The 27,275-nt window shown below is 33.3% G+C and overlaps 16 protein-coding genes across 16 annotated transcripts; 9 read left to right on the forward strand and 7 right to left on the reverse strand.

The window, feature by feature from the left end:
* Positions 1-1,385: 1,385 nt before the first annotated feature.
* On the reverse strand, positions 1,386-2,508 carry EIN_185740 (hypothetical protein; the record flags this gene model as incomplete). Its single annotated transcript, XM_004260890.1, has 2 exons — positions 1,386-1,694; positions 1,846-2,508. The coding sequence occupies 2 exons, from the start codon at positions 2,506-2,508 to the stop codon at positions 1,386-1,388; spliced, it is 972 nt and encodes a 323-aa protein (XP_004260938.1).
* Positions 2,509-2,616: 108 nt separating this feature from the next.
* EIN_185750 (hypothetical protein) lies at positions 2,617-3,706 on the forward strand (the record flags this gene model as incomplete). The annotated part of the gene is made up of 2 exons (XM_004260891.1): positions 2,617-3,094; positions 3,162-3,706. 2 exons carry the CDS (start codon positions 2,617-2,619, stop codon positions 3,704-3,706), a joined length of 1,023 nt encoding a protein of 340 aa, XP_004260939.1.
* A 125-nt stretch (positions 3,707-3,831) lies between these two features.
* Positions 3,832-4,816, reverse strand: EIN_185760 (hypothetical protein; the record flags this gene model as incomplete). Its single annotated transcript, XM_004260892.1, has 3 exons — positions 3,832-4,330; positions 4,438-4,474; positions 4,543-4,816. The coding sequence occupies 3 exons, from the start codon at positions 4,814-4,816 to the stop codon at positions 3,832-3,834; spliced, it is 810 nt and encodes a 269-aa protein (XP_004260940.1).
* Positions 4,817-5,408: 592 nt separating this feature from the next.
* On the reverse strand, positions 5,409-7,293 carry EIN_185770 (hypothetical protein; the record flags this gene model as incomplete). The annotated part of the gene is made up of 8 exons (XM_004260893.1): positions 5,409-5,631; positions 5,675-5,941; positions 5,987-6,129; positions 6,171-6,426; positions 6,484-6,611; positions 6,725-6,997; positions 7,063-7,104; positions 7,171-7,293. 8 exons carry the CDS (start codon positions 7,291-7,293, stop codon positions 5,409-5,411), a joined length of 1,455 nt encoding a protein of 484 aa, XP_004260941.1.
* An 873-nt stretch (positions 7,294-8,166) lies between these two features.
* Positions 8,167-9,150, forward strand: EIN_185780 (hypothetical protein; the record flags this gene model as incomplete). Its single annotated transcript, XM_004260894.1, has 1 exon — positions 8,167-9,150. The coding sequence occupies one exon, from the start codon at positions 8,167-8,169 to the stop codon at positions 9,148-9,150; it is 984 nt and encodes a 327-aa protein (XP_004260942.1).
* A 255-nt stretch (positions 9,151-9,405) lies between these two features.
* EIN_185790 (40S ribosomal protein S16, putative) lies at positions 9,406-9,915 on the forward strand (the record flags this gene model as incomplete). Its single annotated transcript, XM_004260895.1, has 1 exon — positions 9,406-9,915. The coding sequence occupies one exon, from the start codon at positions 9,406-9,408 to the stop codon at positions 9,913-9,915; it is 510 nt and encodes a 169-aa protein (XP_004260943.1).
* A 152-nt stretch (positions 9,916-10,067) lies between these two features.
* Positions 10,068-10,809, reverse strand: EIN_185800 (hypothetical protein; the record flags this gene model as incomplete). The annotated part of the gene is made up of 3 exons (XM_004260896.1): positions 10,068-10,342; positions 10,426-10,532; positions 10,637-10,809. The coding sequence occupies 3 exons, from the start codon at positions 10,807-10,809 to the stop codon at positions 10,068-10,070; spliced, it is 555 nt and encodes a 184-aa protein (XP_004260944.1).
* Positions 10,810-10,927: 118 nt separating this feature from the next.
* On the forward strand, positions 10,928-11,881 carry EIN_185810 (hypothetical protein; the record flags this gene model as incomplete). Its single annotated transcript, XM_004260897.1, has 1 exon — positions 10,928-11,881. The coding sequence occupies one exon, from the start codon at positions 10,928-10,930 to the stop codon at positions 11,879-11,881; it is 954 nt and encodes a 317-aa protein (XP_004260945.1).
* Positions 11,882-12,029: 148 nt separating this feature from the next.
* On the forward strand, positions 12,030-12,763 carry EIN_185820 (hypothetical protein; the record flags this gene model as incomplete). Its single annotated transcript, XM_004260898.1, has 4 exons — positions 12,030-12,071; positions 12,122-12,419; positions 12,463-12,588; positions 12,657-12,763. The coding sequence occupies 4 exons, from the start codon at positions 12,030-12,032 to the stop codon at positions 12,761-12,763; spliced, it is 573 nt and encodes a 190-aa protein (XP_004260946.1).
* Positions 12,764-12,861: 98 nt separating this feature from the next.
* Positions 12,862-13,356, reverse strand: EIN_185830 (hypothetical protein; the record flags this gene model as incomplete). The annotated part of the gene is made up of 3 exons (XM_004260899.1): positions 12,862-12,916; positions 12,987-13,010; positions 13,052-13,356. The coding sequence occupies 3 exons, from the start codon at positions 13,354-13,356 to the stop codon at positions 12,862-12,864; spliced, it is 384 nt and encodes a 127-aa protein (XP_004260947.1).
* Positions 13,357-13,564: 208 nt separating this feature from the next.
* Positions 13,565-14,036, reverse strand: EIN_185840 (hypothetical protein; the record flags this gene model as incomplete). The annotated part of the gene is made up of 2 exons (XM_004260900.1): positions 13,565-13,983; positions 14,024-14,036. 2 exons carry the CDS (start codon positions 14,034-14,036, stop codon positions 13,565-13,567), a joined length of 432 nt encoding a protein of 143 aa, XP_004260948.1.
* A 2,789-nt stretch (positions 14,037-16,825) lies between these two features.
* EIN_185850 (GTPase activating protein, putative) lies at positions 16,826-17,797 on the forward strand (the record flags this gene model as incomplete). The annotated part of the gene is made up of 1 exon (XM_004260901.1): positions 16,826-17,797. The coding sequence occupies one exon, from the start codon at positions 16,826-16,828 to the stop codon at positions 17,795-17,797; it is 972 nt and encodes a 323-aa protein (XP_004260949.1).
* Positions 17,798-17,884: 87 nt separating this feature from the next.
* On the reverse strand, positions 17,885-19,447 carry EIN_185860 (hypothetical protein; the record flags this gene model as incomplete). The annotated part of the gene is made up of 4 exons (XM_004260902.1): positions 17,885-18,581; positions 18,630-18,664; positions 18,724-19,179; positions 19,238-19,447. The coding sequence occupies 4 exons, from the start codon at positions 19,445-19,447 to the stop codon at positions 17,885-17,887; spliced, it is 1,398 nt and encodes a 465-aa protein (XP_004260950.1).
* A 1,167-nt stretch (positions 19,448-20,614) lies between these two features.
* EIN_185870 (proline-serine-threonine phosphatase-interacting protein, putative) lies at positions 20,615-21,921 on the forward strand (the record flags this gene model as incomplete). The annotated part of the gene is made up of 2 exons (XM_004260903.1): positions 20,615-21,385; positions 21,457-21,921. 2 exons carry the CDS (start codon positions 20,615-20,617, stop codon positions 21,919-21,921), a joined length of 1,236 nt encoding a protein of 411 aa, XP_004260951.1.
* Positions 21,922-22,244: 323 nt separating this feature from the next.
* EIN_185880 (hypothetical protein) lies at positions 22,245-23,183 on the forward strand (the record flags this gene model as incomplete). The annotated part of the gene is made up of 1 exon (XM_004260904.1): positions 22,245-23,183. The coding sequence occupies one exon, from the start codon at positions 22,245-22,247 to the stop codon at positions 23,181-23,183; it is 939 nt and encodes a 312-aa protein (XP_004260952.1).
* An 888-nt stretch (positions 23,184-24,071) lies between these two features.
* Positions 24,072-27,275, forward strand: EIN_185890 (serine-threonine protein kinase, putative; the record flags this gene model as incomplete). Its single annotated transcript, XM_004260905.1, has 1 exon — positions 24,072-27,275. A coding segment is annotated over one exon (3,204 nt), but the record flags the coding sequence as incomplete, so codon positions are not given.

Consider the following 27,275-nt stretch of genomic DNA (forward strand, 5'->3'; position numbering starts at 1 on the left):
GAATGCCATTTGATCTATGAGTCTAAGCATATGTCGATCCAAGTCAGGACTGTATGGTGACACTCCATATCAGTTGGGTGTAGTGTCTGCGTATAGTGTGACTAAATACCCAATGTAACAGTCGTGACAAACGGGTTGATCTCTTTGAGTGCGACCCACAGACGCTTTTTGCCGAAAGTCTTCTTGCAATCACTGTCTATGTCGAGAGTAGAGTCTTTGGGAATGTTTACAGCACCTTCAAGAATGGAGGACAAAATTCCGGGAATCAAGACCATCGGGTACTTGACGCAAGTCTCCGCAAGAGCAACAGCAAGCAACAGATAAGCAAACATTGCTGAATAAGAATAAAAAATAGGGAGTATAAATACTAAAAAAATGGTTGAAAGGATGAAGGGAATGTTTTCTTCGCTGATAGCTTTGGCAACTGCTTGTAAGTGATATTTTTCAATGTAATTACCCGATAATTTAGGTTTTATGAATTTAATATAATTTTATTAATTATTTTTGGTTAATTGAATAAGTAATTGTCACCTCTTTGTTTTCAAATGTTGAGGACTGAAAAATTCAGGCGTTTTTACTTTAGTGTTTATTAAATATAATACAATAATAAATAAAACCAAATAGCGTTAGTATTATTTCATCTGGTATAATTATGCATATTATGCTTAAAAGTCATAAAAGATCAACTGTTTCGGTTTCCTAATAATAACATTGGGTATTGATTTTCAGTGATGAATTTTGTAATAATCCCACATTTTCCCGTTTTTTAAAGTAAATTCTGCCTAAATAAACAGTCTAAAAAAAAGAAGAGTCTTCACGTAATGTCTCATTCAATTCTATTAATTATTGTGTGGGAATATTCAAGTAGTCTTGAAAAGTCCAATAACATTTTGTTTTTTTTATTTGTTGATAGTAATGTTATAACCATTTGACTTGATTTGTCTTTTATTCAAAAGAAATAACGAAGAAAAAAACTTTTTTTACAATTCAAAGGCTAAACTATTTTTATTGTACAAATTCTATTTAACCGATGCAAATATTTAAAGCAAAAGTTCGGATGTCCTAATTCCATTGTTATCCCGTTTAGTTATATCAATTTCATTTAATAGAAAAGAAAGTATTGGTCTTTCGTAATTGGATCGGCAATTGAAAAAACAAAAAACGTTGAAAATAGACTATTAATTCAACCAATAGTAACAGAGAGAAAAATCTGTCCACTTCAATTTGTTATTTTGTTCAATTTTTTATTAACCAAAAAATATCCAAACAACACTTTTTATGTTATTTGGCGGAGAGTCTTACCAGATATCTCCATTTGCCAAATTGTAAAAAAGAGCACAAATAAAACTATATAATATACAATTGAAATAGTAAAATCAATAGAATCAAATCACTGCTCTGTACAAGGAAAGTTCCTTCCCACACACAACCACAACCGCACCTCTATCAAAGCTAACTCCTGCAAAAAGCGTGTTTGGCAGCACAAGTTTAGTTGATGAAACCGACTGGTAAGTTAGATCGAAGATGTTCAAACAGTCTCGTGTAAGCACCACAAGTGGGAACTTTGGGTCGTGGTTACTGAATATAGCAAAGAGTGAAGACCCATCAAGTTCGATTATGGTGTTTTTCTCTGCTGGTATTGCCTTGAGCGAGATGATTTTTCTAAATATTTTGCCATCTATAGTTCCGATATACTATTTTTTAGTTACTTGTTTGAGTATAAATTATAATAAAAATATAATACTCTATACTAAATTACACTTATAGTATATATTCTAATATAATATATTAAACTATCTTATAGTTTACAAATAATAAAATTATAGTAAAAAAGATAGAACAAACGATAGACTCTGTAGTGAATGAAAGTGAAGTGATTGGGAATCTATACTCGAAGATATCGATCAAGAGTTCATTTTTAATATTGTACCTCTTGACTTTCCCATTGAAGAATCCAATAAATATGAAACTCTCTGCATTAGAAATAGCCGTGATATCTTCGTTGAATTGCTTGTTTGCGACGATTGTTTTGTTATTGATAATGACGAGATGGTGTCGGGAAGCCAAGACGAGGATGTCATTAACTTTCTCCATTTTAATTACTGTGTCATTTGGGGAGGTGTAGAATTTGACTTTTTTGTTGTTCTGATCGACGAAGAGATCTTCATTATTTGGGTCAAACACGATATAAGCCACTCGGTTGTTGTCATTCTCCTCTTTGTATACAAACCATATTTCAAACGTAAAACTATCATTGGAGGCATACACAAAGCTAGTGGTTATCGGTTGTGGGTACTCATACTTCCGAATGGGTTCTTGTGGGCTTTTAAAGTCAGTTGACAAATAAACATAAAACCCTATTGAATATGAGACGACTATATATTCACTGGTTTCCTCAGTCGATGGGAGTATAAATACATTCAGTGGTATTAACTCAGCAAGTCCGTCTGGTGCGATCTGACGTTGATTCTCTTTGACTAACTTCCACTTGCGCTCTTCAATTTCCATCAATGAATTTTTATGTTCTTCTTGTTTTTCAAATTTCTTGAGAATTGTAATGGTAGTGCCATTTATAGTTTTTCAAGTTTTAATAAATAAACTATTAAATTCAAAGTAATGAGCAGCGACAGTATCATCAACTACTACAACACTATCCTCCTCGGAAGATGGAAAAAAACGAACGCGGACGTCTCGAAACTGTACACATACGCTTTAACACACCCGGACAAAAGAGTCTCCGCTGACTCAATGTACGACGCGACTATCTTATCTGGCGAGGCGGACATTCAAAAGTTGTTATTTGCAGCAGAGAGGTATTGGGAGAGTGAAATGGATATTAAACTCTATAACGGTGTTTCTTTTGATGAATGTGTGTTGTTGATGAATGACTGCTTTGAGCGAATACTGGACAAAGCAGAGAAGGAAGACCCCGAAAACATCTCAATGTATTCCATTCGATTTGGAACGATGTTATATACACTGGAACATCCCAACATGGCTTGCACGTATTATTTGAAAGCACTTGTCCCTTCAACATCTTATGAATTACAATATTTAGTCTTCGAGACGATATGCATGTTGTCACTCAAATATGGTTTGTTAGTGAATTCACTTATTTGATGTCTAAAAAGGAATAACATAAGAACAAAATAACTGTGTAGAACTCACTACCGCACAAGCTGCTTCATACCAACAATTAAATAAATGTATCGAACAATACTACGAAAACAACGACGAATCATTGTATCAACAAACATGCGACATTCTGCTCTTTTCTGTCTTGATTCTGCTGGCTACAAATGGACACCCAACACCAATAGCAGAACAATTCACGTTGTATTCAAAGTGGATGGCAAAGCCTCGAAATTTGTTTAAAGTGTCTGTTGTGTCAACGTTTCAGTCGTACAACGACTCAAATACCCCAGACCAAATTTTTAAAACGTGTGTTGTGATCGACAAAAGCATTGACAGTGATATGAAAGGGATGATCAATTATAACCGCGTCAGGATCTTCTTCAAATTCATCCTCTCAGTGTTGAAGCTGAAGTCGTTCCCATCCCTCTTTGCCGTCTTTGAATTGACTGAAAAACAACTCGTCGACTTGGTACCCGAAGAACACCGAGAATTGTTTCTCTACGTCTGTTCTAAAGTGCATATCACATATGAAAACATGGTCGCGAACACCCCAAAAAAGCAGGCGAACTAATTGGTATTCTCTTTCATTTCCAATGGTTGTCTGTCTGTTGATACACTGAGGTGTAGGAAATATACTAGTAACATATAATAAAAAATCAATAACAAAGAGAAGTGTTGGGAGAGTGTTTGAAGGCATCATTTCATGACGACGTTGAAAAATAGACAACCCGAAAAGTGGTTGTCACCTTTTTGCGTTTGTTTGTAACTTGCTTCATTCTCGTTGAGTGCTTTCATGAGGAAATACATCCCCATTTTTAAGTTCTTTAATGTTTCCACGTTGGATAAGAGAACCATCTTTTGGTCATACCCAATGTTCCTTTGAAGATCAATGTCAGACTGCTCTAACATGCTTTGGGCATAATCAAAGGTTTTGATGTATGAGTCCCGTAAACGCATTTGAATCTCATAAAAGTTGTCTTTGTTCTCAACCGCCCGCTTTTCCCCAAATGAGTCCATCACGATGGTTGGACCGGTTGAATAATGAATCGCTTCTTCTTTCGAATAAGCCACATTCACGGGAGGAACTGAAACTTCTGGAGCCCATGGGTTGTCTAAAATACGTAATTTCCAATATCCAGTTGTTTTGAATGCGTTGTACCCACTCTCGAAATATGGCGAGTGACTTAATGCATCGCTAGATGTGAGTAATAATAGTAATAATTAATAATAATTAATTGTAATTAATTATAATAATCAATAAGAAGAGTGAAAAGACTGTCATAACACATAGAAAAAACAAACAGAAAACTCTTCTTCCATTTAGTCGGACTTGTCACAACTAATAATGAGTTCTATTACATACATATGAGAAGAAATTTGCACTACTTTATATACAATACAACAAACATTGTTTGAGTGTGGAGAATATATACCAATGCTCAGCTACATACCCATATATATCTTTTTTCAAAGTAAAGTATTCAGTATTGGGCCTCAATTTATTCAATGAGTACAAAATGATTCTGATGATATGAATCCATGACACTAGTTGTGTTTTGGTATCCGCACAGGGAGGAATTCCATTCAGGCAAAGAGGGCACAAACAAAGTTGCAACTGTTTAGACGTAATCTCTCGTGAGATCGGTGTCGAGTCACTGTCTCTAAATTGTGGTTTACTCATGCAATCTTTTTCTTCTACTTTTCAATGTTTCTTTTTGAAACGAGCCAAACTGACTTTTGCATTCAACTTTCAAGGCTGTTGAAACGGGTTATAACATCATCATTATTTAATCATTTTAAGACTGATATTTCGGGATATTTAGAATATATTACACATTTTCTTTTTTAGTAACAACAATTAATAACATTTCTTATTTGTATTATCTATAAATCTATTAGTATAGTATCAACTATTGTTTTATAATTATTCTAAAAATTGTTAATATTTATTTAATTCTTCAATTATGGATTAAAATTAAAATACTCCATGTTTTTTTTTCCAAAAATAAATGAAGAAATAACCCTCCAATATGACAACTTAAGTTGTTAATTATAATTCTGTAAATATTTACTTTTTCAATTGAAACAATTGTATTAAAAAAATATAAGTTACAAACAATATTAAATATCAAGTGAATGATCATTTCCGGTCATTTCAAAACTATGGTGTTATAAAAATCAAAATTATCACAAACAATCAACATGTACTATGTTTTATAATATTAAATATTATATCAATTAGTACATTATACACAACTAACACATGAATTCTCTTAAACAACATTGCAGCAACACGTCGACTTGGCTTCATATTCCATTTCCTCATGTCTGTGATTTCCAAGTAATGATCCGCCTTCCTCATCACCGACTCCTGTGATTGGTGTTTCTTCGTCGATGACAAACGGTTTGTATTGTTGTGTTTGTGGTTGTTGAAGTCCTGGTGGTTGTCCCTGGCCAATAGTGTTTCTTACAACATTAGAATTGGAGCATTGTTCCCTACCAATTAATTTCATTCTTTTTCTTTCCATCAAAAACAAACAAAAATTCCGGTGTAAATTCCTCGGTATAGACCTCATCAATCAAGTCAAAGAAACGCTCTTTCAATTGTTCCCAATTTCTTCCGTCTGCTCTGAAGTACTCTATAGGCTTTTGCTTAGAGATGTACCCAATCAAGTTCTTGACATCCTCTTCTGTAATCACTGGGGTCGTTTCTTTATAGTCACACCCAACGATGAAATAGTGGTTCGATTGTAAATTGCTATATCTCTGTGTTTCTTGGTACCAATTCACAACATTTTTGAAAGATCTATTTGTGAGTTAAACTCTTTGAATAGAAGATACAAATACAAACTCTCTGTCATCATGTCTAAAGACTATAATACCAACAAGGGTATTAAAATAGGGGGTGTATGATTTGCCAGAAGGTATACTGTGATTATAAACATCAATTTTAAGCTTGATGGTCACCGCATCTTTTTGTATCATGTGCTGTGGCTGTTTGTAAGTCACACATTGGCAATGTAACAATAAATAACAACACAAACATAGTCTTCAATATCATCACCAACAGCTTCGGGAAGGTCGAGAATGTGTTGAACCACACGATGACACGACGAAGATGTTCCTTCATCCCCAAGGGCAATACATTTAATCAGAACGAAAAACTCGGCATCATTTTTAGTGACCAACTTCATTTTTCGCGACAATGCAGACGATAAATTCGTTGAAGTAACAACTTTGGGTTTCTTTTTTGCCATAGCTTGCCTTTCTTTTTTTGCTTCAAGTTCGACTCTGTATTTCAGTCACTTCATCCAAATAGAATGACAAGACAAAATATACAAAACAAACAATTTCAAGTCGCTGAAGAGAGAGTCTCGAATGTTGACAATTAGCCTAAAGAATGTTTCTCTAAAGTGTACACCCGCGTTTGCATCAAAGTAGAAAAAGGTCGAACGTGGAATGTTTTCAATAGCTTTCTAAATGTAAGTAAACGCCAAGTAACACCGTCTAAACCAGTGAACAAATAGGACTGGTTGTATTATCGACTGTTACTAAAAGTCGCATGATTGAAAAGTTAAATAAAACGAACTTTGATGTTATCTGGGATAAAGTCATGATAAGAGTTGTCTGGAAATATACCAATTATAAGTGTTTGTAACGATTCGGACGCACCACAATATCTATTAACTTCACTGTACCAATTTTTGACATTTTTATAAGAGTCATCTTGTGAGTTAAACACAACAACAGCAAGTGAAACACCTTTAAAAGGAAAATAACTCGCTCCTCGACTCACAAAGTTGTCGTAATTCTGTAACGTAACACGACCTATTTTGTCCTTAATATTCAAAGTCATTGATAACTAATGAGTAAACCCCGTTTTAGTTTTTCTTATAGTTTTTTATGTTAAAAATGAAACCAACAAACAACTTGTGACATGTCCTCTGGTGGAAGTGAAGTGTCGCTCTTCTATCTATTAGCATTTTATAATTTTATTATTAAATATGGTTTGTATCATCGACGTTAATAACAAACAAAACAATTCCAAATAAGCGCTTTTCTGTCGTCATTAGTCGACGGGTCTCCTATAAAACACGTCTTGATGTTGTAAAGGATATCTTTTTCAGATAAAATCTGTGAGACTAAAGTATACTCCATGTTGGTTTCTTTTTTAGTTCTTATTTTTTGTTTTTTAATTTGATTTTTTCGTATTGTTTTAAAATAACTGAATCAAATCACAAACAATTTAATGGTTGTTTTTTAAATAAATTGATTCTCTTTTCTAAATAAACATGTCACTTTATTAGCTACATTCCATTTGGGTGTTTTTTATTTTTTTGTAATTATCTCCTTTCAGAATATAGTTTGTTATTAATTAATTTAACTTTGATGTATCAATATAATGAATTTTTTGGACAAAAGACAGAAAAATATTTATAAATTGGTCAAAACAGGATATTAAATTGTATAAAAAAATACAAAAATATTAAACAAATTTATCTTTTATTAATACTTGTAAAATTGTTGTTATTATTTAAATCATTTTATTGAAAAAACATGATTTTTTATTTTTAATTTTTTTTTAAACACTTTATAATATTTATTAAAAATATTTTTGACTTTAACAAAAAGACTGTATTTTTTATGTTTTTTTTTAATGTTTTATTATTATTATTTTTAAATTAATTGATAATAAATACTTAATTTAAATAATTATTACTATAAAAACTCAACAAACTGAAAAAAAAAGTTTTTTGATGTTTTCACATTTTATAATTGTTATTTTTGAATTTTGATCAAATTATACTATATTATAATTAAAATTATATAATTGTTTTAAAATACAATTTAATACTATATATTAATTCAATTCAAATAACAATCTAATATTAAATATACAAACAACTATTATAGTTGAACTATATATAAAATATATATCAATAATAAAATAATAATAAAATGAATTATTAAAAAAACATCAGAAAAAGAAAGAAGAAAAGTCGAACCAGAAAATTCAAAGTATAACGATATATGGAGGATTTGCTTCGAATGCCCACTGAGAAGAATTATGAAGAAATTGTAGACAACGACCAAGAAAATGCGTTAAAGGCGTATATACTCCAAAAGAAAGTCCAAAAACTGTTATTAATAATTGCAATATCTGTGACGGTTGCAATTCCACTCTTTATAATTTTCCATATCACAACACGCCCGCATTCATTCACATGTGATTCAAATAATCGTCAGTTGTTCACAAAGTATCTTCCTCCAATTGAAGTCACCAACACAAGTAAGATCATGCCAATGTACGGCGTCGTCACATTTGTTGGTAACTTCATCTCAAAAAGCGACTTCCCTGTTGATATCAAAGTGCAGTCCATCAACGAAAATGGCGAGGAAATACACAACGGGTATCTCTATAACATCACTTCAATTTCCACACCAAGTGCGTCGTGCACATCTGCGAAAGTATATATGACTAAGTTTCAGCTCTGTAATGTACTTCGATTCACTTTGTTTACAACTCCAGACTTAACCCACCCCATTCAAAACAATTTGTACGACAGAGTAAGATTTTTAATTCGTTCTCCAGAAAGTATTAACCACGACTTCTGTGATTATTACATCGACTATATCCTCATGAATAACACACAACTCCAAACCAATTCTCATGTGGAAGAAAAATGCGGCATTGCCGATCTCTCTGTTTTCTTTACATTCACCGATTCAGTCCAAACTATCCTTCAAAATAAAGTCAGTCTCAACTTTACATGCAAAAGTGTACCAACACTCATTGGGTGCGGCGTCGAAGAGAATGTCGAGAGTCTCTATTTGCCTTCGAGAAATATTACATTTGTCTCGAGTAAGTACTTCTCTTCAATAGAGAACCAAGTCTTCACACTCTTCTTCAATGAGATTATTGAAGTGATGGGAGAGGGCCCTGTCACGTTTTATGTCAAGCAACTGAACAAGGCTATCAACATCTATCCATATATCAACGTCTTCAATGATTAGATTCCTTCGGTTAACTCTTGTGTAATTTCTAGTTTATTTTACTATTAATTTTACTATATGCGTGTTATAGGATATTTATGGTTACTTTATAATACAAGTTCTACTAATACACAAGACAAACCCTACATGGACATTTTTCATGAAATAACGGACTTTATGGAAAACAAGGGTAAATTGGTTCTAATAACGAAGTTAAAGAGAATAGTAAAAATAATAGTAAGAGGTAAGGGAACTGAACTAACCCTTCGCAATTGGATGTCTGACGTTCAAGCACCAGTGAAAGCTGCCGCCAAGGCCCAAAAGAAAGTCGCGAAGAAGGATAAGAAAGTCGCCACCGAACCAATCAAGTCTGTCCAAGTCTTTGGGAAGAAGAAGACCGCGATTGCCGTTGCGTTGTGCAAACAAGGCAAAGGAATGATTAGAGTGAACGGTGTTCCATTGGACTTGATCCAGCCACCAATGTTGCGAATCAAGGCGTTCGAGCCCCTCTTTGTCATTGGAAAAGAGTACTACGCCCAACTTGACTTGAAAATCAGAGTCACTGGTGGTGGACAAGTCTCACAGATCTATGCCATCAGACAAGCAATTGCAAGAGCTTTGATCGCTTACCAACAGAAATACGTCGACGAGACTTCAAAGAACCAACTCAAGGCTAAGTTCTTAGAGTACGACAGAACTCTCTTGGTCTCTGATCCAAGAAGATGTGAAACTAAGAAATTCGGTGGTCCGGGAGCTAGAGCCAAATACCAGAAATCTTACAGATGAGCAAGTTGAGTCTTTCGTGTTATTTTGGTTCTCTTTTTTCTTTCCCATTCTTTGATAAATATCTTAGGCATTCCACATTATTTCCCGTTCATAAAAATGGTTTTTACCTAAGATTTTTCTCTGAAACTCAAGTGGATTGAAAAAATAGTAAGTTACTCAATGACAGACTGACTTTCCGAACTTGAAGAAACTGATACCATTTCCCCAGTCTTCACATAACTTTTGCCCGTTGAACTCATTTCTATAATGAACACAGATATACTTTTCTGTTTTTTGTTCACTACATTACTTAACTTAAAGCATAACGTCCTTTGCTCATATGGAAGGTTGTTGGCCTCCTGCTTGGTCTTCAAATGAAGTGTAAGCGAACTCTCGCTGATGTTATTAGCATACGGCCCAGGAGTGACCATCCCCCAACCCTCTTCCTCTGACTGTTAAGAGTGAAAACAAATGCTATTTATATAATTTATATAATTTATTTAAATTATACCGTGCAAGTGGAACACAAACGGGGGGTGTTGACAATGATGTTATGCGTCCCACTTTCCTGGACATTTGGCGTATAGACTATTTCAATGAAATCGGAGTCGTCTGTGCTGAATGTCCACATGAACTCACTGTTCATGAGTTTCCTCGATATTTACATTCAAAATCCGCCTATCAAATATAGAATAATTATTAGTAAATATATAATATAATATAATAAACACGAACAACGAACTACTTTGGGAGGGAGGACGTCATTTTAAGTGGCGACCGTATTGTCACGACACATCTTTTGACGGCATTTACTTCTGGGGTTGGTACAATTTCTGAGTAACAAAGTGTTCTATCCCATTGTTGTGACGCGAATTCTTTAAGAATTTCAAGAGTGAAGTCTTTGCCGTCTGCCATCTTCTATAATCAGTTTTAAAATTTTCTTTTGGATATTTGAATTGTGAAAAATTTGATGCGAAAAAGAGGAAAAAAGTGTTGAACGCTCAGGGTTTCTAAAATAAGAATAACCAATTCAATGACTTCACTTCGAACAACACCAGACTTGACTAAAACACAAGAAATGACACATCAATTGCTCAGAAGTAAGCGCCGAGAACATTTTTTGACACAACAAAGAGATGTCATATTAAATCACATTTTCAAAAATGACCGTCCCGACTCTGTAACATGGAAATACTTCGTTCAATGCAAAGAACATGCGAATCAAGATAACTGCGCAGACTTTGCAAGACAAGGAATCGCGCTCTTAGATCAATTAAAGAATATAGAAGAGATCGAGGACGTCTTGAATGGACTCATCTTCTTAACTCCGTTTTATTTGTCTCATCTATTACTTGTCAACAACACTCTTATTATGAATTATCTCTTTCTCGAGAGATGTTGTTCATTAGTTTTGCAGTTATATGCGAGCATAGCCTATCATTATTACTTGGACGATGAGAGTGCGACAAAGATCGCACAAGAACTGAAGTATATAATGAGTGACAAGATTAGAAATAGTGTGTGCGACTTACTCATCTCTTGTAATGAAGTGATACTTCAAGTGTTTGAGAAAGAAGGTATTATCGGAGAATTATTCTCACTTCTCTACGATGAGAGTGAAATTTGTGACTTCAATCGAATGGTGTGTGAGAGTTCTAAGACTGTGAATGACGAGTTCGACGAGTTAGATTTTAATGATAAAGAAGCTTTGATGAGTCTTGACTCGAACTTTTTTAGAGCAGATAACGATTTTCTCATCAAACTCCTTCAATTGATTAAGAAACATCCCGTCCTTGCTCTTTGGAAACAAAATCACGTCTTAAAGTTACTCTACGAATTTGTGCCAAATGGGCCGAATGAAACGCAACTCTTCTTAACAACTTTAGTTGCGGTAAACTCAACGGAGTTCTCGGCGTGTATGCCGTTCTTGTTTCGATACAACACATTTTTATCACAGCACGCAAGTCAGTTCCACGACTACTTCTAGTCTTTTTTCATATGGTTAATTTATAGATTTGTTCTCTTTATTTTACTATACACACTGAACCAACTGTAAATACGTGAAAGAAAATAACTCCAATATTTGAAGAGTTTTATGACTGAAAAAATGTGAAACTGAAAAATTGGAATTATCGATGCAAAAGTTCAAATTATGTATGTTGGGTGAAATGGGTGTCGTTTGTTGACTACGATTTCTTCTTAAGCTTGAAAGTGAAGTAATTGAAAGGGCAAGACGTGTATAGTGAAAAGGTATTTAAATCACGTGTTTGACAGCAATACGCACGATACAGTCGGCTGTGATTTTTTGACAAAGGTTTGTCAAATCGGGAAGAAGAAGATCGAATTGAGTGTATGGGACACTGCGGGGTCCGAAAAATTCCGTTCGATGTTAAATATGTACTACCGAAATATTTCATCGTGTATGATAGTCTACGATATCACTTCTCGATTATCATTTGAAAAGGTCGAGGAGTGGTACAACACAGTCCAGAAAGAAAACGACATGAATAATGAGAAACACGTGAGTTTGTTAGTATTTCACCTCCATTTTAAAAGACTGACACACAGTCGTCATGATCGTCGCAGCAAAGATAGACCTTGCAGCAAAGCGAGAAGTGACTAAAGTCGAAGGGGAGAATTTAGCACAGAGGTTAGGTTGTCTCTTCACCGAAGTCACATCAGTTTCCGGTGATAGTTTGTTTTATAATAAAAAATAACTATATATATAGAATTTGTTTTGAAAGAACAACACTTATGAAAAGCTGTTGAAGTTGCCTTCCAATTTATACTGGACAACCTTGATTTAAGCGTGGTCCCAGAAGAACCCCAGGAATCTCCTGACTTTTCTGAACAAAGTTCGTGTTGTTAATTACATTACTTTTTGTTTTAATTAATTTATTCTATTCGCTATCAAAACCAATAAATCGTATGAAATCAATTGGACTCAGACAATATTTCTGGAGTGACTTAGTACGATAATTTGTGGTATACATGTGGATATCCGGGATAATATCCTTCGTATCTATTAGTTAAAATTATATTATAAAGTACTATACAATATACTATTTGACGTCCATGAAATAGAAACAAACTGTCGTGCCATGAAATATCCATATCTACTCGTTAATAGCTTAATAGTTTATGTCTGTAAACAAACCGTCTGCCATACCCAAAGTGTTGATTGTATTTGTTAATTTTATACTTATCGTCTTCGTCGTCATCACCTTTCTTAGTCGCTTTTGAAACTTGACTGTTTGATAGTTCACTTACTTTGCTTTTCAAATTGTCCATAAATCCATGTAACTCAAACTCACTAAAATCGTCGGTTTCATCATAATTTTCTATATCAAAATCGTCACAATCTTCAAACTCGTCATTGTCAAATAACTCCTCGAGGTTTTCCAAATCGTCATCAAATGATATCCCGAAGCATACCGCCACAAACACAAAAAGCAATAACATAATACTATGATTTTTCAGTTGATTGTTTTCTATTTGTGGTACTATAATTAAAGTATAATGTAATTATAATTCAAACTATATCAATTTGTCTTGGCTTTTTTTCGAATGGTTCAAATCTAATTAGTTTATTATAAAATGTATAGTAAAACGTTTGAAAAAAAACAATCGAATGGGTTAAAAAATTTAAATAACATTTTGAATAACAAAATCAAATGTCGAGTAAAATATGGATGTGGGTTTGTTCCTTCACATCATCATAGATCTCAAGGTTATGCCAAGTAATTGCCTTTATCTCAGTCCCTTGCTGATGTTTTCCAACGACAAAAAACTCTCCGAATCCTTCGCAGGTGATGGTGATGTTGTCTTCATCGGAGTCGTCAAACTGTGTGAAGACAAAGCGCTTAGCCAAAAATAGTTCAGAGGAAAAAATACAGAGCCACCCGTCCAGTAATTTCACTAAAAGCTCTTCGTAACTTTTTGCATTCACTTGAACAACACGTTTGTCTTTTTCTTCAACTCGTGTTAAATCACTCATAAAGTTGAACATCCCTTCAACCGCACTTATTAAAGCCCCATTGATATCGGCACCCCAAGAATGTAATATAACATCCGCTGGATGGTCCAAGTCTATAATTTAGTTTTTTATTTGGCATTTATGTTGGCAAACATTCATAACCCATTTTCTATATGTAATTTTGAGTTTTTTGGTGTTTAAAAAAATGAAATTGGTTTTTTGAGTCTTATAAAGTCGTCAAATTCACATTTTACATCTTCTTGACAGCCATTATAACAACTCATATTATTCGTTGAATAGGTAAATAATAAATAATTGATAATCATTATTTTGAATAAATGAACTCAAAATTGATAAAAACCTCAAAATTGTATATTTCAAAATCTCAAGATTAAGATAAATAAAAAAGTTATATTTTATCTGTATTTGTTTGATTATATAGAATAAAGTATTAGTTATATATAAGGGGATATATTATATATTTATCTTTAATAAAATCAATATATATAAAAGCGATTTCGGCCGGGCTGCCTGCCCTAACCGTAACATCTATTTTTGGTTTTCAATATAGTTAAATAGAAATAAAAACAACTATTTTATAGTTAATTTGTTACCGTTTTCAATTGACAGGGTTGAAAAATATGTGGAAAAATACAAAAAATGATAAAACAACTATAATTTAAACATATAATTTATTCTAATATATAGTAAATAATAAAAATATAAAAATAGACGCAAAATTTATGGAACAAAAAAATATGGCAGATGATTGTTTTTGAATTATATTTAAAAATCATAAATTATGGATTAAATTATTACATAAAAGGACGCAAACATCATTAATTTGATGTTTGTGTATTAAAAAGTAATATGAACATCATATTAACGTCGTTTGTAATCAAAAGGAAATACGAACATCATAAATATGATGTTTGTATAAATTTTTGTAAAATTAACAAAAAAAATATTTAATAGTTTACAAATGATTAAAATGAACATTTAATTTATATTTTTAGATAAGTCTCTTTGCACCCATATTAATCGTAGGAAAGAAAATTTAATAAAAATAATAAAAATTATAGTTTTTTTACATCCACTTTTTTTTTAATTATGAAAAAAAGAGATTTTGATTAAATATAATTAACTAGAGAGACAGGACGGACATAGGGACGAAGGACGGGGAAATGGGCCAAATTACTTCTTTTGTGGTTTAGGGATGTCCTCCCGCTATAAAGGGCGCGTTTTCAAAACTATATAAGGAATCATATTTTTACAATGAATATACTACAGTTAACGGAAAAAGTGGGATGCTGAGAAAAAAAGGGATGCTCATTTTAATATTAATTAATTTAATATTATTAATAATAAATAATTAATATAAATTTGTTCAGTTTTTTCATTTTATTAATTTTATTAATTTTTTGAGTAATAATTTATATTAAAATTAATAGTAAATTTATTGTTTTTCAATTGAAATTCACCAATAGTTACGAGCATCCTCCTTTTTCGAGCATCCCCATATTTCCTCCTACTGTAATATTTATATAGCTTTAGCTTAATTTTTCTTTGTTTGGGTCACTTTTATTGGTGATTGTCTTATTATAATTAAGAATCTGTTATTATTTTACTGTTTTGGGGGGTCCCCGCCACTTGGTGGTGGGGTGAATCCTTGTATTAAATAATGAATATAATATATAAATTGTATTAATAATAAATATAATTTGCAAGTAAAATTATAAATAAAGGAATTAAATACATATTATCTAGAAACAAACTAGTTAATAATAAATTTATAATAATTATTAATATTATAAATAATAAAAATTGAAATAATACTAAACTATATCATCTTTATATATTTATAAATAAAAGTGTAAAGAACTATTATAATGATAAAATAATTATTCGAAAAAGTTTTCATAGTTTTTAGTATAGTTTTAATTTGCACTAATTATAAAGAAATATAAATATTAAAAAACGATAAAAAACAGGAAAATAATCAGATAAAACCATTTAAATTTACAGGAATAATACGAGTAAAATAACAAACTGATAATTTTTTTTAATAAATTTAATTTTTCTTTTTCAAAAATAATTGAATGGGATTTCATTTTAATTAAACCCGAAAAAATAAACAATTATTCAGTTTAATACAGGTATTTTACTATGATAAGGAACAATTAGTCAAATATGGAAATATATAAATTTTATTTTTGTCATTATTTTATATTTAGAAAAAAAAACGAAAAACAAAAATTCAAACTAAACAAAAGTTTTTTGTTATTTTTTTTCACCAAACTTTGCTTTTTGTTGTTTTTTATTCCGAATGTTGCTCATGTATAATATCAATTAAACGGGAAATTGTTGGTAATTAAAAAGAAATTGAAAAATCGATTATTGAACTTTATGTTAAAGTATCCCGTTATTGTAAATGAAAAAAACGCAAATAAAAAAAACTACCCTATAAATACTAAAAGTAGTGCTTTGTAGTGATTTTCAAGTTTATTGTTTTTGATCACTCTAAAATAAACAATAATACTTGGAAATAGATTAACTAGTAAAAAACGATACTAATAACAACAAAGCAGTTTGTGCCGAAATATGAATAACCCGTTGATTATTTTCAATATTGGTTCTTTTAAAAAAGTTGACAAATAATGTTCATGTTATATTTATCTGGTGAATTTCCCGATCTTTCACAATTTTTACTTATAACAATTTCATTCTTTGCTAACGAGGAGATTATCCCAGTTTTTAATAGAAACTTCCCCTGTTGTAGTGTATAAAACCGTAATTGTCTACCAACCAAAGACTTCCATTAACCCGAACAAAGATGCGAAATTTCCATGCAACCTTTTCAAGTGTTTTATTTAGCATAAAGTAAAAGGCGCCTAAAATGGAGTAGTGTTCGGTATGAATAAAAATTTGAAAGGGCTTTTCATCTAAAAAATTAAGATGGGCAACGAAATAGTTCAACCGGTGAATAACTGTAATGTTCGACAAAGTGTCCAATTAAGTGACACGATGCATGTGGACAAAGACACCCTTCTTTTCGGTGACTCCATCTTAGAGCTGAATAAGAAGTACAAAGACGAGATAGTAGTGACCAACTTACAGACGTTTAAAGTTAATTTTAAGCTTGAACAAATCTTTGAGAAGGACTTTCAGTTGAAATTTACACCCGAGAAAGGTAGTCTTCCCCCAAAAGGCAAGAAGAAGATCAAAGCGTCTCTTACACTCCGACAAAAGATCAACAAGAACTTCAAAGTGAATTTGAGTGCAGAGACCTTGGGGCAAATATTTTTAAATGTACGTTTGCGGTCGGACTCTGGGGTGTTTGGGGTAGATCCCGATTCTTTAGAATGGGTCCAACACCCTTCCCGGCAAATGATCTTACCACAAGTCATAGTCACGCTTGATATAGCTTTTCGTGAAAGAGGAGGGTTTAATTCAGAAGGTGTATTTAGACTAGCTGGGGAACAAGGGATGGTCAAAGGGTTGAAAGACAAATTGAATAAGAGTAATGGTGCTATAACCAATGATATGATGGGAGCCACTGTCGACGAAATATCCAATTTAATAAAGTTATGGTTTCGAGAGCTTCCAAAGCCCATTTTAAATGTGTTGTCATCAGACCAAATCTTTTATTCCGCAGAAGCTGCTGAGAGTTATAAAGCGTATCAAACACTTAATGAGAAGTCGAGGACTTTACTTGACTGGTTATTTGACTTAATGATTGAAGTGTCTCACAACAGAGAAGTCAACAAGATGACGGTCCAAAATTTGGCTATAGTGATCGCTCCAAATTTGTATGAACCCGAAGCTATAGATCCGATGGAAGGACTCATGATGTCACAGAAAGCTGTCCAATTCGTTCAGAACTGCTTGACTTATATAGAACAAACAAAACAAACGGCTCAACAGTAATTGTACTTTCAATTCATTATTTATTCTGTCTAAGGGATATAAGACGGGGAAGAAGAAACTAAAGAACTGGTTTATATAAAACTCCAATTATTTGCAATAGGTGAAGTCGTTAAAGTAATTTTTCGAGTCGACTTTTTCAGTCTCATCGAGTGTTGTCGACTCTCCGATGATGTCTTCGTTGAAATTGGAAGTGTCAGTTTTGTCTTTCAAGACGGGGATGTATGACGGAGTCAATTTTTTCTGATAAAGTCCTTCCCAATCAAAGTCTTTGAACCACTCCTCTGACTTAATGTTATTTGGATCAGTCAGTCTTTTCGCAGGATCCTTTTCAAGTAATTTGCGGATACATTGTTTGCACTGCGGAGAGGGATAGTTTTGATTTTCAAACGTTACTTCGTCGTGAATGATCTTTTGGAAGAGTTCTTGGATGTCTTCGGATACAAAAGGCGCATGCCCGTGAATCATTTCGAAGATTAAAATGCCGAATCCCCACCAATCCACAGTCTCCGCATACTCTTTCCCAATCACTACTTCAGGTGCTAAGTACTCTGGCGTCCCACAAAATGTTGAAGTCTTCGACTGGTCCGTGACGTTCTCTTTTGAAAGTCCAAAGTCTGTTAATCGCAAATACCCGTCCGCGCATATCAAAATGTTTTCCGGCTTAATATCGCGATATACTATATTCGAAGAATGAAGGTGTTCGATAGCCAACAATATTTGAGCCGCGTAAAATTTGGCATCTAATTCGCTGACTTTTTGATTCTTTTGGAGATAGTAGTAAAACCTATTTGTCAGTCACTTGTATGACAACACTACAATAAATAAAACAAACTCTCCACCAGGGCAATAGTCGATGATATAAAATAACTACATGTCAATTGATCATTATTATAGTAAAATTACTATAAATAATAGTAAAAACAAACGTGTGTTGGGGTCTGGAAAGAGTAATACAAATTGACTAAGAACGGGTGATGCAACTTTGATAAAATCCTTCTTTCAGACATCGTGTGGTCGATTTCCTCATATTCGATAATCTGTTTCTTCTCGATAGTCTTCATCGCATACACCTCGTGCGTACTTTTCATCTCTACCAAAAACACTTTCCCGTACGCTCCTTTGCCTAATAAACACTTCACATCAAAATCCTTTTGTGTGACTGGCTCAGTGGTGACTACTGGTTTGTACACACTACTCATCTCGGAGTGGAACATTAGTGTTGCTAACCACATCAACCGTTCGTCCTCAGTTGGTGCGCTCAAATGGAATGTCCTTGCTGGAGTACATATTCGAATGATGTTATTGAACTTTTTGTGGTAATCGTCGACACACACGATGTGTGTAGCCAATGCCAAGTTGATTGTTCCCATCATCAATTTTTTCTAGTCTTCAGTCTTTTTAAAATAATTGGTAAAGAAACTTTTCCATAAATGAACAAACAGTGTCATCTTTGTAATACGTCAAAGTGGCGCCATCAAGTACAAAAAACCGTTTCTTCCAACTTTTCCACCCACCACCTTCTTTCATTAGCCAACCCGATTTTGGTGCATCCATGCCAATAGTTTGTTTTGGGTATCTCAGTTCAAGTTCGTTCTCATGTTCTTCGTTAGAAAACTTTAATTTGACTTTTTTTTTAGTTTCATTAAGCATTCGTATATGGTTTTTTTATTATTTCCATAATTATTATTTTTATACAGTTATTAATAACTTGTTTTTTTTTGGTTATAAAAAAACAAAAATGCTGTAGTTGTTTTTGTGTGAATAATTATTTTGTTTTTTAAATAGAACATCGAGATTAATATTTTGGTGTCAAAGTATTTATTAAAACTATAATATATATATATTATTTACTATAAATTTAAGTATAAAATATATTCTATTATTTTTGTTACGAAACTGCCGAAAAATAGTAGAGTTTTTAATAATATAATTATTAATTTTAAATTAATTATATATAATATTATCATAAATAAAATTATATAAAAATATAATTTTAATTTTAATTTAAATAATAATTAATATAACAATAATAAAACAAACTATAATTAGAAAACCTCAAATTTTTTTGAAAAAAAATCTTTAGATATTACAGATAGAAGAAAATTTGGGTGTCAAGAATAAATTGGGTGTCAGATTGATTTTGAGTTATTTAATGGTTTTTCATATTTTTTTGGGGGGGGGGAAAAATAAAAAAAAAACGAACCCCATTTTTTTACACCAACATATCCCTAATTTATTTGACACCCAATTTATTCCTGACACCCTATTTTTCTACTATCTGTAAAAATGAATTTTTTAATAAATTTATTTTTACATCTTTAAAAAAATGAATTTAAAATATAATTATAAAGTATTAATATTTTAACCAATTTATTAACATTTGTAATTTTAAATCTTTTTTAATTTTTTCAATTGAAATTTATTAATTATTTTACTTTAATCAAATTTTACTAATATTTTATTACATCTTGATAATATTATATTAATAATAAATTATTATTAATATATTAAATAGATTTGAATGATATAATACTTTATAAATTTTGTTATAATAAACAAATAATTTGGAAAAATAATTTAATACTATTATATTAGTATTTGTTTATTATTATTTTAATTAAAAAAAAAACACAAAATTCAAAAAATTGAATTTTTATTCAATTGTCTAGTAATTATAACTTCATCAACATCTTCTACAAGTCTAAAAAAACTAAACTCAAATTAACAACAAATTAATCTGAATAAAAAACAATTAAAACCTTTTTTTAAACAATTTGAAGTAAAGATTAGAAATCAATCTTTATTTATCACAAAGTGATGAGTTTCGCAGAGAACTTGATCGACGGGTTAGACTTAGTGTACCACCACTCTCAAGACAACACAAAGTGTTACACCGACTTTCGTATCTTTTTACAGAAAATGACAAATGAGCGTCTTGACTTTGAGAAGCGGATGTTAAAAATTGTACAAGATTATCGTCTCAAAAAGGTGACGTCTCCCAACACCTTGATGTATGGGACTTTAAAAATCAATATGGAAGGGTATCTCAATTCGATTGAAGAAGATCTTAACACACAAAGTGCGATCACTAACATCTATTCTATGACTGTTAAAGAGCTTGAGACTACTATCAAAGAACTTGACAAACAAAGTAAAGCCTTAATAGCTGAAGGACAAACAATGACTAAAAACATAGCGAAGCAAAAAGAAGTCTTAAAGAAAGACAGAGACAACTATGTGAGTTGTGGTAAAGATGACGAGTCCGCAAAAGCGTCATATCAAAAGAGTTTTAACAACCCGTCCTCTAAAGCCGCAAAAACTGTACAACTCAAAGAAAAACAACAACAAACCAACGCAAAAATGCTCGAAGCGCAAAAAGTGTATCAAACAACGTTGGCTGATACAAACGCAAAAATCAGGGAGTTTTATACTTCACTCCAACCACATATCCTTGAACAATTCCAAACAGCTGAAAAGAATTTCATTGTGTCAATTAAGAGTGTTCTCTTAAAGTTTGCGATGGCATACCTGTCGCTTGTGTCGTCAACAGCAAAATTTGTAGAGTCGACTCGAACCAAATTTGACTCAGTTTGTTTGGTATTATAATATATATTATATAATATTATATAGGAATTAAAAACTATGAAACTGATATGTAGATCGACCCCGACGCTGACATTAACGAATTTTCAACTACAAAAGCTACAAATGGACACCCTCCAGAAGATATCTTCGAGTACGATTACACTGGAAATATCGTGAGTGGAAATACTGGACTAGCTTCTGTAACAATTCGAGAAGATCCAGACAATAATTGTCAGATGAATTCAAATGTGAACGAACAAGAACAACAAAACAATGCTCAACCGATTCAACCACAACAACCACAGGAGATTCAACAAGAATACACACTCGAAACAGCTCAAGTTGAAGGCAAAAAGTTCACTTTCCCATTCCCTACTAAAGCATTGTACGATTACACAGCTGAAACTGATGATGAATTGTCTTTTAAACAAGGAGATACTATACTTGTTGTTGAGATGGACCAGTCGGGGTGGTGTTTGGCTTACGACCCAGAAGACAATAAGGGAAGAGCTCCTCAAAACTATCTCAAACCAGCTTAACTTAAAACTGTTCTATTTTGGCTTATAGGTTTTGTTTAATTATTTTATAGTTACCAATTATCTCTTATTAAACAATAGTTTAATAATGTGATTATCAAAAAAAACAATTTAAATAAAAATATAACTATTCGTATAGTAATTTGTAATGGAATAATTAAATAATTATTGTTTTATTTAAATTTACTCAAAAAATTATTAATATTAGTTAAAAGTAATTATAAAATCTTTCTTTTCAAAAATGAAAAGAAAAAAATTAAACGATTTGACAAGATTGGAATAGGAACATTCAAAAGGAGAGAAAACGGAGAGAATGAATTGATTCAATGAGCATTTTTGGTAACGAAGTTGCCAAGAGGTTGATGAAGAAGAAAAACAAAAAAGGAAAAACATTTGATGAGGAGTTCCAAACGATCAGGGAGAGGTCGAGACAGACGGAACAACGCCTCCAAGGCGTTGCGAATAAAATCTCCAAACTGAAGGCAATACTCCAAGAGGCCTCAATTTTACAGGTTGACATATCAAATTGTTTGTCTGAGTTGGCTGTGGATAATCCACACACCACACAAGTGGTGAACGGATTATACGAAGTGACAAATGAAATACTAAAGGAACAAGAGAAGTACAACTCCAGTGTTTTTTATAAGGTCGAAATACCACTCCTCTCGTTTTTGGAACAATTCAAAATTCTGAATAACAGGGATATGGAGCTTTTGAAAAGGAGAAAGGAGTTTTTGAAGGCGCAAAGCGAAGTCACGAAGAAAAAAAAGAAGAACAATTTCGAGTATGTTGAAAAGGCAAACGAGTTATACAGAAAGCAAAAGGAAAAGTATATGGCGTTGCGGAATGAGATCAATAGCGATAGGTCGGTGGTGATGCGCGTCGTTCCTGTTGTTGTTGAGGATATAACGAAAAAAATGACGTTAGAAGGTTGTGGGTGTCTGAGAATGAACGATACAACCTGGAAAAAGCTCACTGCGGTTGCCCAAAATTGCGACAAAAGGGGGGTGGAGACTCTTTGTGAACTTATTACCCCACCTGGAAAATCTGCAGTAACGCAGGAGGTCGTTCTTTCAAAGATTTCAAGTGTGTTCCACGCAAGAGTCGTGTACAATTATAACGCACTCAAACAAAACGAGCTGACCTTAAGAGAAGGAGACTGGGTCACCGTGTTGTCGAGCAACGGACAGTGGTGGGAAGGCGAGCTGAACGGGACAGTTGGTATTTTCCCTGCCAACTATGTCATTCGAGACGTTGAGTCGTGAAACTCATGTTTTATCGATTTTTTGTGTTTTTTATAGTTGTTAAACTATACGGTTTAGTTTAATCCTAACCTCGCAATTATTTTTTTTACTCTGAAATGTAACTTTAACTACATGGAAATGACGTTTTAAATGCGCGTTATTGACCACATATTTGGGATAATACCCCAACTTATTTCAATACACAATTTAAAACAAAAACAAACTGTTCCATAAACAAAAACATTTTTTCTTTCTTTCTCACCTCCATATTTCCCACAAAAAAATGGAATTTTAGTAAGAAAACAACCAACTTAGTTTGAAACAAACTTGACTTTTTTTATCGATTTTATTATTACACTTTATAATAACCAAAAAAATTGTAATAATATGACTTGAATTCGGCAATATTTTCATTGTTTTCTTTTAATGCCACCTCAATAACCATTATTTGATAATAATATGTTGGGGGTTAAAATAGCCATCTTTCCAATTATTATTTCTTTATAAATAGACATTTTGGTGAAAGACAATGGATTTTGCAATCCACTTATCCTTAATAATATACCAACCCATGTATCTACACAAAAAGAGTGTTTTAAACAACCGTCTATTATAATAAGGCAAATGAATTCATTTGGTGAAGCAAAGACTGACTAATTTAGAAATACAACTACGAAAAGTCCCGAATAAGTTAATGAAACAACACTCGTATTCGTTTGTAAAATAGAAGCCAAAACCCGTATATTGTGTATTTGTGTCCGCAAAATACACCCAAATTGTTCGAAGAAGAAAAAATTTCAAGTTGAAAAACCCGAACAAAGCCATCAATGTCTGCCAACACCACAGCAAAAATGGAACAAAAAAGAAAAAAAAAAGGACTAATTTTATACACAAGTAAAGTATCTGAAAATGGCAATGGCTTTGAACAAAAGCGTCCAATGCCGGTTACCTCTTTTCACTCTATTCTTCTTGCTCTTCTTTTTACAGCGAGTATTTTCTATGTGTCCACAAGGCTATTTTATCAACACGAATGGGGGGTGTTCGCCCGAATGCATTTTTGGAAAAAAGTGTATTAATGGGTGTTCCGAGCCAAATGTTTGTGACGAGTGTGACACATCATTTAATATCACGAAAAACTGTTTAAGATGTGCTGAAGGGTTTGTGTGGAATGGTGCTGGCAACTGTATGCAAATTCCTTATATAACGCAATGCACAGAATTTTTAAAGAACAATCAAAAGTTTACTTACAAAGTGACAAAAGACTCAAATTTTGAAATAAAAGTTTCACCCCAAGACGTCGTATTCTCAGAAACGTGGTGCTCTAAAGTAGTTCCCATATATCAACCGTTCACATATGGCGTTTGGCTTCAATTTCAAACTTCAGACCAAGAGGAGTTGATGGTGAGCATTTTTGATAAGAGTTGCAAAGAGTCGAGTCACCTTTTTTTTTCTCTTCAGAAGTCGTGTGTTCTTGATGAGGCGTGTTTGTCAGAGGAAAAGAGTATGTGCATTTCGAATGGAACAAAACACACTTTTACAATAACGAAAGACCCAATTGTTGTGTTTGTCCATTCAGCTATCGGAGAATCAATACTTTCCGAATTTAGTCTGACTATATCTGTCGAGCAAAATCAGTGTGTTCCAAGTCCAACTACAATAGCATTTAATGACAACAATATAACAACACTAATTGTCGATCCAAACACCTTTGTATTGTCAAGAACAGCATGTCTTCAAGATGAAGCAAACATAAAGTGGTTTTCACTTGAAGGTGTCGATCAAAGAGTTCTTCTGAATTTATGTGAATCGACTTATGCAGACGAAATTGCTCTTCAAGTCATCGACTTTGCATCAAGTGGTAAGTCATTCAATGACACGTTATGTGCTGGACTATCCGCCAATTGTTTAAATTACATTTCTGGAAATTGTGAGAATACAAAGTACTCGAAAATAGTTGTTAATGGGGGGTCGAAGACCCCAATTTATATCGGAATTACTATACCAAATCGCGTCAATTACGGGTTGATAAAATTACACGTTGAAAAGATATGTCCTGAAAATTGTGGCTTTCATGGGACGTGCAATGAGCGGGTTGGGAAGTGTTTCTGTGAAGAGAATTACGTATTGAACGATCAAATATGTAGTCTCTGTGGAAATGGGATATTAGACACAACAGAAGACTGTGACGACTCATATTTAACAGATGTTCATTGTGACACGCATACCTGCAAATGTTATAGTGGATATTCTCCCCAACTTGTTGGAGGAAGAGTCCGTTGTATAATAGACACATGTGGGAATAACAGAATCGACCCAAATGAAAGTTGTGAAGGGGGAGTCTTATGTGAGCGCTGTCAATGTCAAAATGGGAGTTACCCCCACCATCCAATACAATATGGATGTGTTCCCGAGACATGTGGAAATGGGCAGTTAGATGTGAATGAAGAGTGTGATGGTGGAGAAGGGTGTGTTGAGTGTTTGTGTGATAAGCAATTGATGTATTTTGCAAACAACAACATTGATTGTAAGAACACACAAGATCGAAACAAGTTAATATCGTCACTAACACCAACAATAGGGTTGTATATCTTTTTATACTTTGTGTTACTTTTTGTCTATTATTTGAGGTATAATAATTTGAACGCAGTCATCACTAAAGCACACAAAGAAAAGGAAATGTACAACCAAATAATTATGACGGGGATTATTCCCTTTTCTAAACAAAACGCACAAAAGATCACTAAACTCGACAATCCGTTCTTCAAAATATCCGCCGAAACGTTGGATTTTGGGGAAGACAAATTGGAGCTCAACCAACCCTATTACTTTTCTTTCACTTTACAAAATTTGTTTTCGAAAGTACTGCTGTTCACGTTCCATGGAGTCGACTCACATAAATACAGACTCACGTTTAAACCACCCACTGGCGCAATTTTCACGAACGAAACAATACAAGTCAAAGCGACTTTGGTCATGTTGTGCACAACAAAAGTCACTGAAAAGGTGAAAGTGACTCTCAAATATGGCAAAAACAAGAAGGTGAACAAAGAGGTGTCTCAGGAGATTTTAAGGAAGTGCCCCGAAGTTGTTGGAGGGACTTTCTCGTCATCACACCGCCTTACTATCAGTCGGTCGAGTCGGATCCTTAAGAAGTCATCCACTCTTCCCTCGAAAGTCTCTTCGTTCTATGTCAACTTAAGACTTCAAACGGAGAGTGTCTTATCGTCTCGAATCGATTTGGATGAAATTGAAATCAAACAGCCACCGGTAGGGCAAGGCAGTTTTGGATTAGTGTATGAAGGGGTATGGCGAGGCGCTGAAGTTGCTGTGAAGATGTTAAAAAGTGATATGTTTGACACAGAAACTCTTCTTCCCAGTTTCATGGAAGAATGCGAATTAATGGAAAGAATTCGAAGTCCATTTGTGTTAGGTTTTATTGGCAGTGTAGTGATGCCGGATCAACTCTGCTTACTCACAGAATTCTGTCCTTTGTTCTCCTTACGTAAATTCATGAAGACAAATTCGATGAGCACACAACTGAAAGTTCGTATCTGCCAAGATATAGCTAAAGGGATGGACTACTTGCATCAGAACAATATTGTACACAGAGACTTGAAGAGCGACAACGTCTTAATGGTGTCTAAAAATCCGAATGAACCCGTTTGTGTTAAAATCTCTGATTTTGGTACCTCAGCACTCTTTGTGGACACCAAGAGCGCAAAGAAAATCGTCGACATAGGAACACCAATGTACATGGCGCCCGAAGTCCATGACAAGAGTCTTGGAAATGCCAGTTTCAAGTGTGATGTGTTCTCTTTTGCTATTTGTATATTAGAGATCTGGCTTACAAAGTCACCATACGACCCCGATGTTTTCGCTACACCAGCAAGTATCCAAGAATTTGTGATGAGTGGAAAGCGCCCGCTGATACCAAAAGTGTGTGTATATAGAAGAATAATTCGAAAGTGTTGGCAACACAAACCACGCAGTCGTCCCACTTTTGCGGAGATCAGTAAGGAACTCGACGTCATCTACCAAAAAGTGTTTGAAGGAAGTCGAAGTCAACGTACGAGTTGTAACATTGGCGTTGTTACGACGGACACGGACACTGAT

Source organism: Entamoeba invadens (genome assembly GCF_000330505.1).
Source record: "Entamoeba invadens IP1 unplaced genomic scaffold scaff_1105074725183, whole genome shotgun sequence".
Lineage (NCBI taxonomy): Eukaryota > Evosea > Mastigamoebida > Endamoebidae > Entamoeba > Entamoeba invadens.